At 35.4% G+C, this 15,420-nt stretch overlaps 1 protein-coding gene across 3 annotated transcripts in view; it reads right to left on the reverse strand.

Annotated features, from left to right (window-relative positions):
* Positions 1-15,420, reverse strand: part of ZBBX (zinc finger B-box domain containing) — a 117,155-nt gene that overhangs the window by 31,495 nt on the left and 70,240 nt on the right. For all 3 annotated transcript variants that reach the window (XM_077752237.1, XM_077752238.1, XM_077752236.1), the window contains exons 11-15: positions 11,766-11,886; positions 4,388-4,497; positions 3,617-3,714; positions 2,323-2,402; positions 343-482 (exon numbers count right to left, since the gene is read on the reverse strand). In XM_077752237.1, the coding sequence (XP_077608363.1) occupies positions 343-482; positions 2,323-2,402; positions 3,617-3,714; positions 4,388-4,497; positions 11,766-11,886 (549 nt within the window). The remainder of the gene's footprint in view (positions 1-342; positions 483-2,322; positions 2,403-3,616; positions 3,715-4,387; positions 4,498-11,765; positions 11,887-15,420) is intronic.

Raw genomic sequence — 15,420 nt, forward strand, 5'->3', positions numbered from 1 at the left:
AATGCAAAGGAGGGCAACAGGATGCCAATTAGATTTTTGTCACTAAAAGCGTATCCATGTAATCTTTTAAATGTTGCTAGCTCAGTCCATAATAACTCTTAGAGGTAGCAACCAACACAGGCTGCTTTTTCTTCTGGATACAAACACTGTTGTCCATTGACTGTAAAGGGTATTTGCTAGAATATTATATTTTTTCAACGAAGGTTTTCTAAATACCAAATTTTGTGGGTTTTAAATGAATAGCATAATAGGTAAAGATTGTACACACTGCAATATCTACTGGCTTTATTAAACTACTAACATTAATTGTTAATAATTTTAATCCATAAGAAAAAAAGTTACCTTTTGAGTTATCTTTACAGTAAGAAGAACTGTTGTTTAGATGAAGATGTAATAGGTCTGCTTTTCCCTTGGTGAAACCATGATGTTGATGAATGTTATTTTCATACAGAAAAGTATTCTGATAATCATGAAATGTGAAACTTTTACAGTCAAGGACAGGCAAAAGAAAAGAGTTGAAAGAAAGGATTTTAAAAAAAAGTAAAAACTCCCAGCTTATTAAAACAAATACAATAAAACCTTTAGGGAATGGGGTTGTTTACATTAATTTAATTTTTTTTATCTTACTCTGGACACATTCTAAACCACATGTAACTAAATAGTATTGGGGTTTAAAGATACAGGTAACTGGACCAAATCAGACTTAACTGAACAATGTCCACTAAAAGCTTCTGTAAAAAATATATATATATTCTAGGGCATCTGGGTGGCTCAGTCAGTTGAGTGTCTACTGCTTGATTTTGCTTGATTTTGGCTCAGGTCATGATCCCAGGGTCAGAGAATTGAGCCCCCTATTACAGGCTCTGTGCTAAGTGTGGAGCTTAAGATTCTCTCTCTCCCCACCCTTCCCCTCGCCCCCTGCCTGCACTCACTTGCTCTCTCTCTCTCTCTCTCTCTCCTTAAAAAAAATCTGAAATAAATTTAGTTCCTTATATTCTTTCTTCTAAAAATGGAGAGTTACCTTTCAGGCTCATTGAAATCTGATAAAATTAAGGTTTAATTACTTAAACTTTTTATTTGCTCATCAATGAACTGTCAGAGCCAAAAAGCTATATGTGATATTTATTTTCAGTTTTTAATGATGATTAGTATATACTAACATATGTGTAATTGAAACATTTTCTATAAATCTGATAATATATTTAATAGGACCCAATATTTATGTAAGCATACATAGTACCACCATAAAAGCTCCTGGATTATCCTCGTGTGTCACTTATGATCCTTTATGATTCTTCTTAGAAAAGAAGAAACTCTATGGACACTTCCAAACCCAAAACACAAAACTCATGCCAAATCATGATCAGTAACTTTCTCTGGCTTCTATAACATGGAGGTCAAAGCAAGACTTGTGATCAGATACATAAAGGAACCAAATGAGAGAGCAGAAATGTCATTCATTTCCTTAGGGATACAGTAGTCCCTACCAATCTCTTATCTACTGACCAGAAGTTTGTCTCCTGCCAAAAGCATATTTGCTACTAGATATGTGAGTCTATGTGTTCAAACATGGGGCTTTTCAGGTCCAGGGGCATCACGTAGGCCCACTGCTACTCCAAAATGCTGCAAGGGTCTAAGCTGATCTGAATATATAAACAAAAAATTGGTGTTGGGGCTACTTAGTAGGAACCTCACTCTACTGTTTACCCAATTAAATTACCAATTTAATACTTTGTAGTCAAAATACGTGAAATCCTAAAGTTTCAACAACAAAGGAGACTTAGAGTACTTTTTAACATTACTACCAGTTACGGCTAGCTAGATGTTATTTTTCACTTGGAAATGACAAAATTCTAAAAATAGTTACAAAGTGAACCATTACACCTCATTTATTTAATTCATTACATAGTAAACTCTACCTATGCAGTAATCTATAGTCTGGGACATGTTTGTCTCTCAAACTAGTCATTAATATATCTGCTGTTATTTAGGGTTCATAGCAAACTGAAATAAGAAAAAAAAGAAAGATCATATGAAACATATCATCCTTGGTAAGCCATTTCAAATAATAATGCTAAATTTAGAAGTACCTATTAAATACTCCAGATATTAGCTAAGATTATAAAAATACCATTATAGTCACTTTTCCAATATTGGCAAATATTAGCAATATTGTGCACAAATTTAAACATGGCCTTAGTAAAATATATTCTAACACTGAAGTCACATGTTTTTTACATCATTAATTTCTCATTTAGAGAGAGAGTTGATTTTTTGGTAGGTTTTTAAATAAACATCAAAAATGATATAGAAAGATCTTACCTTTTTTGACTGTCTATACTTGCTAACTCAACTTTGTAGGGCACTACGTCTCCTGGTTCTTCACATTCTTCTTCATAAGTCTTATTAAATGCATGTAGTATAATATTAGTTATGCTCAATAAATGTATTATACATTAAACCATCTAACTTGTACATAATATTTAGAGAATTTTCTCCCTACAAATAACATCATGTGCTTTCTGACTACGCACCATACAACAACTCCAGGACTAATTAAATAAATATTTGTTGAGGGCATTTGCTGTGTCAGTCATTATATCACTACTATTAGTCCAAGAAACAACAATAACAGCTGTTTTATTGTGTAACCACTGAGTGCCAAGTCGGCTAGTGACCGAGATCTTTTTAGTTCTCTGGCCAGCATGTTACAAGGTTTCTCTGTGCATCAGCTAATTAATGCCAAGCACACACACACATATGTAAGCATGTGTGCTTACTTGTTCAGTATCTTAAATTTATCCAGAGGGGAAATAAAAATGTGGCTAGGAGCACACAGAACACACAGAGCAGAAGCTATTAACCTAAAGAAGAAAGTAATATTTAAAGAGGTACTTTCTCCATTCTAGTCTTTCTCTGTGACAATTACAGGAAGAGAAATATCCAGAGCAAGTAATATATTCAGCTACTAGATGACTAGAAAACTAGAATTGTGCTGAATTTGTCCCAACCTAAACCTTCATCCTAAAGCTCCAGCTCTGACAGGCTTGAATTCCAGTTGATACTATTTTATGTCTTCTAGAGGTTTGTGTTCAAGTTATTACACTAACTCCCTTAAATCCTAGTACTATTTTTTTCTTTAAATAGAAAATAATATTAGGTGACATTCAAGAAACTACATGGATACAAATTATATTAATTAGATGCCATATAAGGAAACTGATTATTGTTTAAAATTCTGATAGCATAAAGGACTAAATAAAACAAACACTAAACTCTATTTCTATAAGTTAAAAGAATAAAATGTCTTCTCATCTCCCATACTACATGTTTAAAAAAATAGCACAATATCAATTCAGCTCACAAATTTACTGCCTACATTAAAAATAATACTATTTTATTCCTATCAGCACGTTTAAATTCAAACTCTTGTAAATTTTCTTCCCAACAATGCTTAATTAAAAAAAAATCTTAATGAAAATAATATGTAATATTATTATATTCAATAATCTTATTGAAAATAATACATAATATGTTACATATGTACATAACATATGTAACTATATGTTATGAATTTCTTGTTGGCTAAGTAATAGGGTAGTCATTATGCACTCACATCATCCAGTTCAACTATTTTTAGAGATGGTTCGGGTCTCTCTCTGTTTAATTCTTCTACTGGCAGAAAAAGTGCTGGGTGTTGTTTGGTCTCCTCAACTAGGAAAGAAGATTAGGAAATAATACCATTAAAGAATATACACCTGATAATTCCCTATCTTCAAATAACTTAGTCAACAATAAAAGAAAAATGTTCTCTTGTGCACCCACACTAATACCTATAATGCTGTTAATTTATCCAGCTCAAAGAAAACACACAATTTTCTTAACATTCAATTTTTAAGTAAAAACTATTTAGGGGTGCCTGGGAGGCTCAATCAGTTAAGCATTTGACTCTTGATTTCAGCTCAGGTCATGATCTCACAGTCAGGGATCAAGCCCTGCACTGGGCTCTGTGCTCCACTAGGCATGGAGCCTGCTAGGGATTCTCTCTCTCTCTCCCTCCCTCTCTCTCTCTCTCACTCTCTCTCTCTCTGTTTCTCTCTATCTATCTCTCTCTCCCTCTTTCTCTGCTGCTCCCCTGTTCACACACTCTTTCAAAATAAATTAATAAACTTAAAAATACAACTATTTAATTTAAGGCAAAGTAAATCTATCATATGGGAAGGAGAGTGTGCTTGATTTCGATCTACAGATAAAGAGTGCATAGTCCAGTTGAGGATAATATAGTAAAAGAAAACATAACAAAACACAAAAGCAGATGCTGACTAATGCTTAGTGTTTAAAACGTGAAATAATAAATCAGAAAATATCTAATCAAGACTGAACTAACCATCACTGTCTTCATCACTTTCATTCTCAGAACACTGTGCCTCACTAGCAGTTTTACACTGACGTATGAATGTATCCGGCAGCATGTTTCGAAGTTGATCCTGTGGAGTTCTATATAACGAGAAGCAATTAAAAGACTAAAATACATTACCTGAAACTTTCCCAGACAAGATCTTGATTTATTTCACAAACGAGTGAGTATACAAAATTAACGATGAAACCAAAGCTATAGTCTACTTCATGGAAGAAAAGTGTGATTGTGTCACAGAATCTTAATCTACTAAAATAATTTTGTAAATCAAAGTAACGTCACACAAGAGTTTTCAATCGCATGTCCTACTGTTTTTCATTTAGGATGAAAATCAAGGTTAAGACAAAAATCAGTTCTTACAGAAGCCACATGGAGTCCATGACATACCACACTATTTAAAAAGCTAATTTATGAATGTGCACTCTACATTACAGCCTAGGTGTTATGTTGATAGGTTCTAAGGGAGCCTAAAGACATTTCTCTAGACTTTCACCAAGCCAGTAGGGTGATAAAATATGCACCCACAATATAAATGTGGTGTGTTCTGGCTGCGGCATCTATCACCCAGTTAATGAGGTTTGAGATGGAAGGCAACAAAACACAGGCATTCTCAGAGGTCAATATTATGCACTGGTTCCAAAGGACATTCCCAAATAACTGGTACGGTGGCACCTTTTAATCAAGAATACAAATAGCTGTAGCCCTTCCAGACCATGCCAGTTCATGGAGTCCCCATGTAAAACTCAGGGCCTGCTTAATGATATTAGCAGATAACATTGATAACAAAGCTTAAAATGTACCAGACTCTGTTCTAACTAATCTGGGGTATTAAATATTAATAGCCATATTAAATAGCCACAAGTGAGGCACAAAGAAGTAAACCAACGTGTACAGTCATTTAGGTAGTAAATACAGAAGAGGTTTGAACACAAGGAGTCTGCTTCCCCAGGTCAATATTCTTAACCATTACTCTCTATATGGCCTCTTTCACAATTTGCAAAGGCAGTAAAATTTGATAATCTGGCAATCTATGGCTATGTGAATTTTTGAAATATATGTAATGTATATATCAGAACACTCCAAAATATTTATATATATTATTCAGCTTTGAGTCTTGATAAATTTCATGAGCATACCATCTTACATCTATAATTTAATCAAGTAATGGAAAATATAAAGAGTAAAGGTCAAAACAAACTGGCACCTGGCCACCAGAAACCTGTTTCCAGTTTGACACAGATATACTATACAAAAAGTTCAATCACAGATGCACATAAATATACTGATTCATATACTACTTTGTGAAGTAGAAATTTATCTAAGTTTATGAGCAAAGCTGTGAACCAAAGACTTATAGAATCTAGACAACAGAGTATTGGAACTATTAACTGTTTATTCTAAACTTGATTTTTGCAGATGAGAAAACAGAGGACAAAGAGAGTTTAAATGATCTTCCCATGAACAAACAACTAGTTACTCAATGAACTGGGTCTGTAGTTTGGATATCAGGACCCTGGAACCTGTGCTTGCTCAAAAGATCATGCCACATAAATAAAAGGATGAAACATATTTTAGAGTAAGATTCCCTTACCATATTTTTCTGAAAATGTAAACAAGTATTTATTGAACAAAGACTAACTGACATGTACACACTACTGAGCTTCTAGGATGGGCATTACACTTCACAAGAGCTATAGTCAGCTTGGACAGCAGTTACATACAAATAACTAGACTAGAATAGTATATGAAAGAACTATAGGCCTTGACACATAAACCACAATGGGATACAACTGTACACCTCTGAAAATGACCAGCACCAAACAAACAAACAAACAAACAAACCAACAATCCTGAAGATACCAGGCTCTGGCAAAGATGGAGAGCAACTAGAACTCATACATTGCAGGAAGGGGTGGAAGCTGTACAGTCACTTTGGAGACAGTCTGCTAGTATATTTATAAAGATAAACATACACATACCAATCTAGCCACCCTAGCCCCAAGTATTTACCCAGGGAATTAAAAACTGATATTCAAACAAAAACCCATTTGCAAATGTTCCTAGCAGATTTAGTCATAATTGCCAAAAACTAGAAATCAGCAGGATGTTCTTCAACAGATTAATGGATAAACTGTACATCAGGATGATGAAATTTCAGCCCACAACAAAGAGAAATGGATTTTGATTCACTGAAGAGCATGGATGGCTCTTAAATGCATTTTGCTAAATAGAGGACACAAAAGGCTACATTATTGTATGCTCTCACTTACATGACATTCAGAAAAAAAGGGCAAATGGATAAGGATGGAAGCGGATCAATGGTTGCCATGTGTTAGGGAAGAAGTGTTGACTATAAAGGGGAAGCAGAAGAGAATTTGGGGGCGATGAAACTGTGCTGTTTGGTGTTATGACTAATATTTGACTTCAGGCATTTGTAAAAATCCATAGAACTGTACACAAGTTTATGCTATTCAAATTTAAAAAGTACTCAGGATGTGGATATAACCCAGGATATGGCAGAGCTACTCTAATGGAGGTAGGAAAGAAATAAGCACCATGGCCTCAGCAACTTTGGAGAAAAAGTTTTTGACTAGATACTGTGGGCTAAAGATAAAAAGCACTATATACAAATAATGTACTCTAGCTGGTAAATTTGTTTCTCACAGTAGTATTACTTTGAAATTCTGGAACTACTGTACAAACACACACACACACACACACACACACACACACGGGCTGATAAATGAATAAATATACGTAGATAACGAGAGCCAGGATTCTCACTGTAGGGGAAAGAAACCACAAATAAGCAAAGAAAGGATGTGATGCTGGTTGCTGGTTTGGAATCAGAGGCAGGAGTGTACATGTTTACCTCAAGAGACACTCAGGTAGATAGATACAGAAATCAATTTGGCTATGTGGATATAGTAGTAAGTATATATACATATATTTCCTAGATGTTGTATGAGGATATCTAGGCTCTGTGGTACCTGTGTAGCCATGAGCACATCTATACTCCAGATCTTGGTTTCTTAATGCCATTAAAAAAAGGAATCATGATTACTTGGAGAAATTATTTCTGGGTTAGGGCACAGAAATGCACCTTGGGTGCCAGAAAAATGAAGGATATTAATAGTAGACAAATCAACAAACAAACAAACAAAAAAGGATGAGGACACTTTGAAAGAAGAGAGGAGTCAACCTGAAACAGCTCTCAGGGGTCAAGGCAGGAACTATGTGAGCTGCAAAAAAAATAACAACATTGTTGAAAATTAACTAAAAAATAAAATGCATATCCATGAGTCCATAGAAATAAACAACTGAATAAATAAATGAAATGGGGAGAAGGGATATTCTTCCCTGAAAAATTCTAATTAATAAATATAGAAGAAAATGAAAGAAATAGACAATCACTAGTTATTTTGCTGCTGGCAAATTCCATGGATAATACTAAAATTAGTAGAAGAAAGTTTAAGGAAAAAGAGGATTTTGTATCATTTCAAGGCATCACCCCTAAAACATTAATCATTCTGATATGAATGTTTGTGCCCCTCCCAAAATTAATATGTTGAAATCTTAATACGTAATGGGATGGCATTAAGAGGTAGGGTCTGTGGGAGGTGATTAGGTAATGAAGCCACAGCCCCCATGTGGGACTGATGCCCTTATAGAAGGTTCTGAAAGAGTCATGTGAAGACATAGCAAAAAGATGGTCTCTTGTAAACCAGTCCATCACTAGGCATGGAGTCAGCCAGTGTCTTGACCTTGGATTTCCAACCTCCAGAACTCTAAGAAATAAATGTTGTTTGCAAGGCACCCAGTTTATGTTACTCCATTATAACATCCCAAATGGACCAAGAAAGAAGCTAGTATGGAAGTGGGGGTGCAGCTTTGGAACTGACTGACTCATGACAGGTAGAGGCTGAATGGGGGTTAAAGTTGGCACTAAAAAAAACCTATATAGCTGTAAAAGAACCTTTAAAGGCAATTCCAGTCAGGACTCAAAAAGAGGAGAACTGAGGAAGAGCCTCAGTCTTCCTATAGAGTATCTAAGTAATCTTGAACAGAGTGTCAGTAGAAATAGGTCTGACAGTAAACACCATTCAGCTGAGGTTTCAAATGGAAATAGGGAGCATGTTATTGGACACTGGAAGAAAGGCTATTTTCCTTAATAAAGTGGCAAAGAACTTGGCTGCATTGTGTTTGTGTCCTAGTGTTTTATGTAAGATAGAATTTAAGAGGGATTAAATTAGTTATGTGGCAGAGGCAATTTCTAAGCAAAGTATTGAAGGAGAGGCTTGGTTTCTCTTGACTGCTCAATAGTAAAATGCAAGAGTGAACTGCCTTAAAGACAGAATTATTAATCAAAAGAGAAACAAAACTTAAACATTTGCAATATTCTCAGAATGTACACATTGAAAGAATGAGAGGGTCTATTAAGGGGCAAACAGGAAGTATACGCCCAAATGGTCATCTGACAGGAGGATTAGTCAGCCATCTAAATGGAAGCCACATTTTCCACTATCGGAGACCATGGCAAAATGACCTCTAAAGGCCATTCTAAAGGCTCCAATTCGAAAATCATTGGAGCTATCCCTCCCATCACAGGCAAAGAAAGTCCAGGCCACACAGCAGAGAAAACTCATTAGCAAAATGCCCAGTGAAACTGTGGGGGCAAAGGTGCCCCTGTAGCCCCAAGTTAGCCAAGCTGCATGATTCCTGCTCAAGGGAGTCACAAGCATGTGACCCCAGACAGAACCATTATAGGAATGGGACCACCCAAAGCCAGGGGGCAGTCACCCAGAGCCTTGGGGGCCCAGCCCTGCCTAACAAAGTTGTGGGGGCACTGCCTCAGTGTGTCTGAGAGGCAGGACCCCTGCTCTCATGTGTCTGGAAGGTGGGACCTCCATCTCAGCAGGCCTCGGAGTGCAGAGCATTGATGGAGAGGCTAATTTTCAAGACTTAAGGTTAATAGAATTTGCTCTATTGGGTTTCAGACTTGCTTAGAACCTGCTACTCCTTTCTTCTTTCCTATTTCTCTCTTTTGGAATGGAAATATCTATCCCATGCCTGTCCCACTATTATATTTTAGAAGCACATAACATGTTTGATTTCATAAGTTTACAGTTAGAGAACAATTTGCCTCAGAATGACTCACACATTCACCCTTACCCATATCTGATTTAGATGATATTTAGATGAGACTATGACCTTTAGACTGGAGTTGATGCTAGAATAAGTGAAAATGTTGGGTTTCTCTGGATGGAATGAACATATATTGCACATGAGTTCATGAACCTTGTTGGGGCCAGGGCAAAAAGCTCTGTTCTGAGTGTTTCATGTGCTGCAATCCTAACTCCAAAGTGATGGTATTAGGAAGTGGGCCTTTGGAAGGTGATCAGGTCATGAGGCTAGAGCGCTCATGAATGAGATTACTACCCTTGTAAAAGAGGCCTGAGAGAGACACCTTGTCCCTTCTGCCACGTGAGGACACAGTGAGAAGATGGCCACCTATGAGCCGGGGAGCCGTCTCTCTCCAGATACCGAATCTGCTGGTAACTTTATCTGGGAATTTCCAGCCTTAAAAACTGAAAAATGAATGTTTGTGTTCATAAGCTATCTGATCTATGGTATTCTGTATAAAAGCCCAAGACCTTAATAGCAAAGGGAAAAGAGTGAGTGTACCGTGGAGCAACTCACTGAGCACCACGTTAACCATGGGCTCAAGGTTAACATCCTGTTAGTAAGATGCACTGACAGCACGATCCTGTGAAACCACACTCAGAAGGGCACATCCTCTCTCTGTTATCCTTCATTAAAATGCATAACCTCAATCTAATTATGAAAAGGCACCAGATAGACCCAAGTTGAGTATATTCTATAAAAAACCTGGCAAGTACTCTTTAAAAATGTCAGGGTCTTAAAAGACAAAAGACTGAGGAACTGTAATGGATATGGAGCTATGACAAAAAAGGCAATGTGAGATCCTGGATTGGATCCCTGAAGTAGAATAAGGACAACAGTAAAAAGCAAAAACAAAAACAAACAAACAAACAAACAACCGGTGAAATCCAAATGAAGTCAGTAAATTAGTTAATAATAGAGCACCAATGTTAATTTCTTGGTTTTGATAAATGCATTATGGTTATGTAAGAGGCTGCCATAATGGAAAGCTGAATGAATGATATGTGGGAAATCTTCATACTGTTTTACAACCCTTCTGTATGCCTTATTTCAAAATAAATTTAAAAAAAAATAACCTGCCACATGAAAGACAGTTTAAAGGCACATGGGGGCAGATGTTAACCTGTCAAACAGTAGCTTCAAGGAAGACATGAGGGCCGATTTCAAAAACCTGAAGGAATGCCATGGAGAGAAAGAATTCAATTTGCTCGGTATTGACTTAATTGGTAGAATTGAGACCATGTTTAGAAACTAGTCAGAAACAAATTACAGCTCGCTAGGAGATATTACAACAGACAGAATGTTCTAAAAATGGAATGGGCCATCCCCAGGAGATAGTTTTGTTTGACTGAAGGTGAAGCAAGGGCTTCATGACCCCTCCTCAGGTCCCTTCTAGACTGGTCCTCCAACACTTTGCTCCTCAAAATGCAGAATTACCCCCACACGCACATCAGCTTGGAGCTGTTAGAAATTCAGAAATGGAGAGTCTCAGTCCCACCCAGACCTACTGAAGAAGAATCTGTATTTTGCCAGTTGGCAGGTGATTCTTAGGCACAATGAAGTGTGAGCAGTACTACTATAGGGCTAATTGAGCCTTTAAAACAGATCTTATATGACTATAAAACTATGAATGACTCTAACATGTAATCAGTCATAATTCTAGTCTAATATTTAATAGTTTTACTTTTAAACAATTTATGAAATGTCACAGCTAATGATATAGTTTTTGAATAAAATAATTGAATACTGTTAATAAACCTATAATATTAAAGATCTAATTAAAAGTAGATTCTGAAAAGTAGAGCCTCAAAAGTCTATGCTAATGTAAAAAGTGAGAGCAATACCTTTTCAAATTAACCTTTCATTTATTGCATTATTTTTGTTATTGTTCTTAAATTCTATACCATACCTGTACCTTTTCCTCATATACACATTCGCATTTCTTATAGCAAACTCTAAGTTAATGATGCATCACATCTATGAGTAAAATTTAAATTCTTATTAGAATAGTAGAAGCTTCACAGGGATTTAATATTGCTTTAAAATTATTTATGCAAATGTGAAGCACACATATAAAACTGCTACAAAAAAGGCACGTCACACAAACTGGGAACATAAACAGCCTTTATATTTCTTATTAATAATGCAAAATTTCAGAAAATACCTCCTGTGTTTTTTAAGCCATAATTTTTCCATATAGGATAGACTGTCTTCTTTAAATTCAATATTGAGTGGTTCTCTCCAAATTTTCATATTAGTTTGTACTTCACATTCTCCCAATGAGTCTATAAAAATAAGTATCATATGAAAAATTAATGTAAACTAGTCTATAAATTACCATATATCTCAAGCTATAACACACACCAATTTTGAACAAATATGCTTTGATATTTATTTATGTAATCAATAGTTCTAGGCTTAATGAATGCATAAGTATTAAATGTTAGTGATTTATTAAATGACTGTATAGACAGTTTTCTTCAATAGTCCCTTGAAATGAAAGAATCTTATGATTGATAACATTTTAAAAGCAACTAATTCTTTTAAATGATAAAGATAAATATAGACAGATTCATTATATATTCTACACACATAAAGGTATGTATCATAGCCACTGACAATAATATTTACACATTATGGGAAACAGAAAATAAATAACTCAGAATGGCACCTGGAGGAGACAACTGTCCTCATGAATTTATATCTATGTGGCAATTCACTTCCAGATGCTTAAGATGTTTCTGAAGTACTTCTAAATTAAAACCACTATTCAAAGATATTTAAAAGTGATGCAGATTTTGGGAAAGAAAGCAGTATAAATCCCATATTACCAGTCTCTCCACCCTCTTAGATACTACCCCTCTCTCCAAACCAACCATCGTGTTGGAGGAGAAGAAAGGGAAGTAGTAAGGATGGGAAATTTTTCAAAGACTGAAATTAGAGAACAGTCCCAACCTCATACCATAGCCTTTAATCAATAGTTTCCAGACATAGCCTAATACCGGCAAGAGAAATAAACCAAAAGTATATAAGTCACACTACCCCATTCTTCCCATGAAATAGAGCTGTGTTGAAGAAAGCAATTAGGGGAAATTCCGAGAAACCGTCAGAATGCACTAAACTGAAAGAAAAGGAGTTACAGACAGGAACGAAAGGAAATCCCTGTACTACAGGTCCCCCTTCCCATGCCAAAACAAAATATTCCTTGGTAGGAAAGCTGAAACTAAAAATAAGGACTCGCTTTTTTTCTGTATAGTCATAGAGAAGAGCCACTGTGCTTGAGAGATGGCCCCAGATCTGTCAGGTGATGAGTATGAAGAAGGTAAAGCAGCTGGCCCATTATTATTGGTACATTCCCAGGAAATAAAGATGGTGGATGACCAGGGTTACTATGCTTGTGAATATGTTAATAAATGGGCCTTCTGGCAAATAGATTAATGATATTTATGGAAGGATAATACTATCTGTTTGTTTAATGCATTCAACAGGATATCCCTTGTTTTGAATTGCCTACAGAAAGCAAACCTAGGACACATAAATCTATGAAACTCAGCTCCCTGAAAGGTGCCACATACATAACTTAGGTTTTGGTTTGCTCCCTTGTTTCATGGTTTTCTAAGCTACCTTTTGTGAGAATCTGTGTGAGATGGCCCTTCATTCATTTTAGTGGGATGGTGGGAGTTTTTCTCAATAGACAGTACCAAACTCTTAAGGTGAAAATATGTTTTGATTGATGTGTTTGATGAGGTGTTTGAGGAACAGCCAGGCAGCCTGTGTCGTTGAAACAGAAAAAGCCAGGAGGGGAGTAAAAGGAAGTGAGATTACAGAGATAATGGACTTCAGATTACGCTGAACCTCCTTGGCCATTGTAAGTACATGCCTTCCATACACTGAAGGAAATGAGCCTTTGGAGTTCACATAAAATGAATTCAGGATATAAATCAATAACAGAAACCACTAGAAAACTTGGAAATTCAAAGCGTGTTACTAAGCTAAATGGCCAAGAAGCATATAAATAGATAACACCATTTGTAATGAGTTACACAGAGTAAATATATAATTTTATCTCTATCAGACCAGCAAAAATTTTAAAAGCTGACAAAGTGATGATAACAGGAGGCAACCAAAGCCCTTAAATACTGCAGGGGAGTATAAACTGATATAAATCCTTTGGTAAATAATCAGTTTTATCTAGTGTAGTCGAAGACATATACATCCCATGACCCAGCTATTCCAGTCCTAGGACCAGACATCCTAGAAATGTGTGAGCATGCATACCAGGAGACCTATATTCATAACAGCCTTGTTTGTAATGGCAAAATGGGAATCAACTCCCCAAACAATCGACATTTAAACAAATAGTGATATTTTCATCTCCAAAAAGCCCATTGAACAGTAAAAATGAATCAAATACAACTTTGCACATCTTTGTGGGTAAATGTCAGTAAATAATAGTGAGTGAAATAAACAAGCTGCAAAAGAATACATATACTAACTTTCCATTTGCTACATCCAAATTTAACCATATATTGTTTAGAGATACACATATGCAGCAAACTGTAAGGAAATTTTTTAAAAATGAAGAAATTCTCAATACAGGTTAGTGACAATCTCTTAGAGAGGAGGAAAGAAGAGAAAGAACGGTGCTTACTGCTTTTTCTCCATAAGCTATACAACATTTTGTAAATGTTCTTTGTATCTACTTAATATCTTAGGAAAAGAAAAACATTTATAAACTTATACACGTAATAGACACAGTTATCACAGCAACAAAAGTCCTCATCTGAATGATTTCTCCTCAGCAACCACTAACACTTACATTTATAAATTTATTTTAAGGTAATTGTACAGCAAATGAATAGCTGAGATGGTCATCATATTTTCCCATAGTGAGAATCAGAAACAAAATATCCATCACAAAATCTCTGATTAAGTACATCATGGCATATAGAATATTATGCAACAGTTACAAATGATGATGTATAATTGCATTCATATGTGAAGTCTTCCCATGACAGAATCTAGGCAAAAAAGTTACTTATAACATATAAAGTTTCACCCCATTTATGCTTGTGTATGTTTGTGCCACTGTGTCTATTGAAAAATATGTAACATGTTAACACTGATTATCTCTAGACGGCTGGATTGGGTTATTTTCATTTTCTTCTTGGTTAACTTTTTGTTCTAACCAATCATTTAAATAATCATTATATTATTCTTATAGTTATTTCCACTACGAAATCCTTATCTGATTTATCAAATCAGCCCTTTTATTATTTTAAGCACTATGTCTTTCAAAGCAGACAATCAGAAAGGTACTTTTATAGAAGACTAGGTCTCTTTCAGAGTAGAAAAGTAAAAAATACATCAAAATATGAAAGTTCAAATAAGAAGCACATAAAATAACATAGTCAATGAAAGTTATATTAAGGTACATGCTACAAAGAGAGTATATAAATAAAATCTTGGAAATATTAACAAAATTGATGTAGCATGAACAAGTATGGGGGAAATGTTTCAAAGAGAACATTACTTAGTAAAAAATCCAATTCTAATTAGAAGATGGTATGTGATACCTTGACATAAAGAATGAATAATCAGGAGAGTCCCTGCCTAGAAAAAAAATGAAATAAAAATAATAAAATTTGATGCTGTCAATGAAGATACATGGTTGAAATTTATTATCTAACATTTTATTTTCAGTGAAAAGCTACTGGAAGTCTCTACAAGATTCTGAGTAATAAAATTAATAAACCAAATACTTTTAAAAGTATGATGTTCCTCAAGAGATACCGGGAAATGTAAAGCAGAGACAGTAT

Source organism: Crocuta crocuta, unplaced genomic scaffold, assembly GCF_008692635.1.
Source record: "Crocuta crocuta isolate KB4526 unplaced genomic scaffold, BGI_CrCroc_1.0 scaffold21, whole genome shotgun sequence".
In the NCBI taxonomy this organism is placed as follows: Eukaryota; Metazoa; Chordata; class Mammalia; order Carnivora; family Hyaenidae; genus Crocuta; species Crocuta crocuta.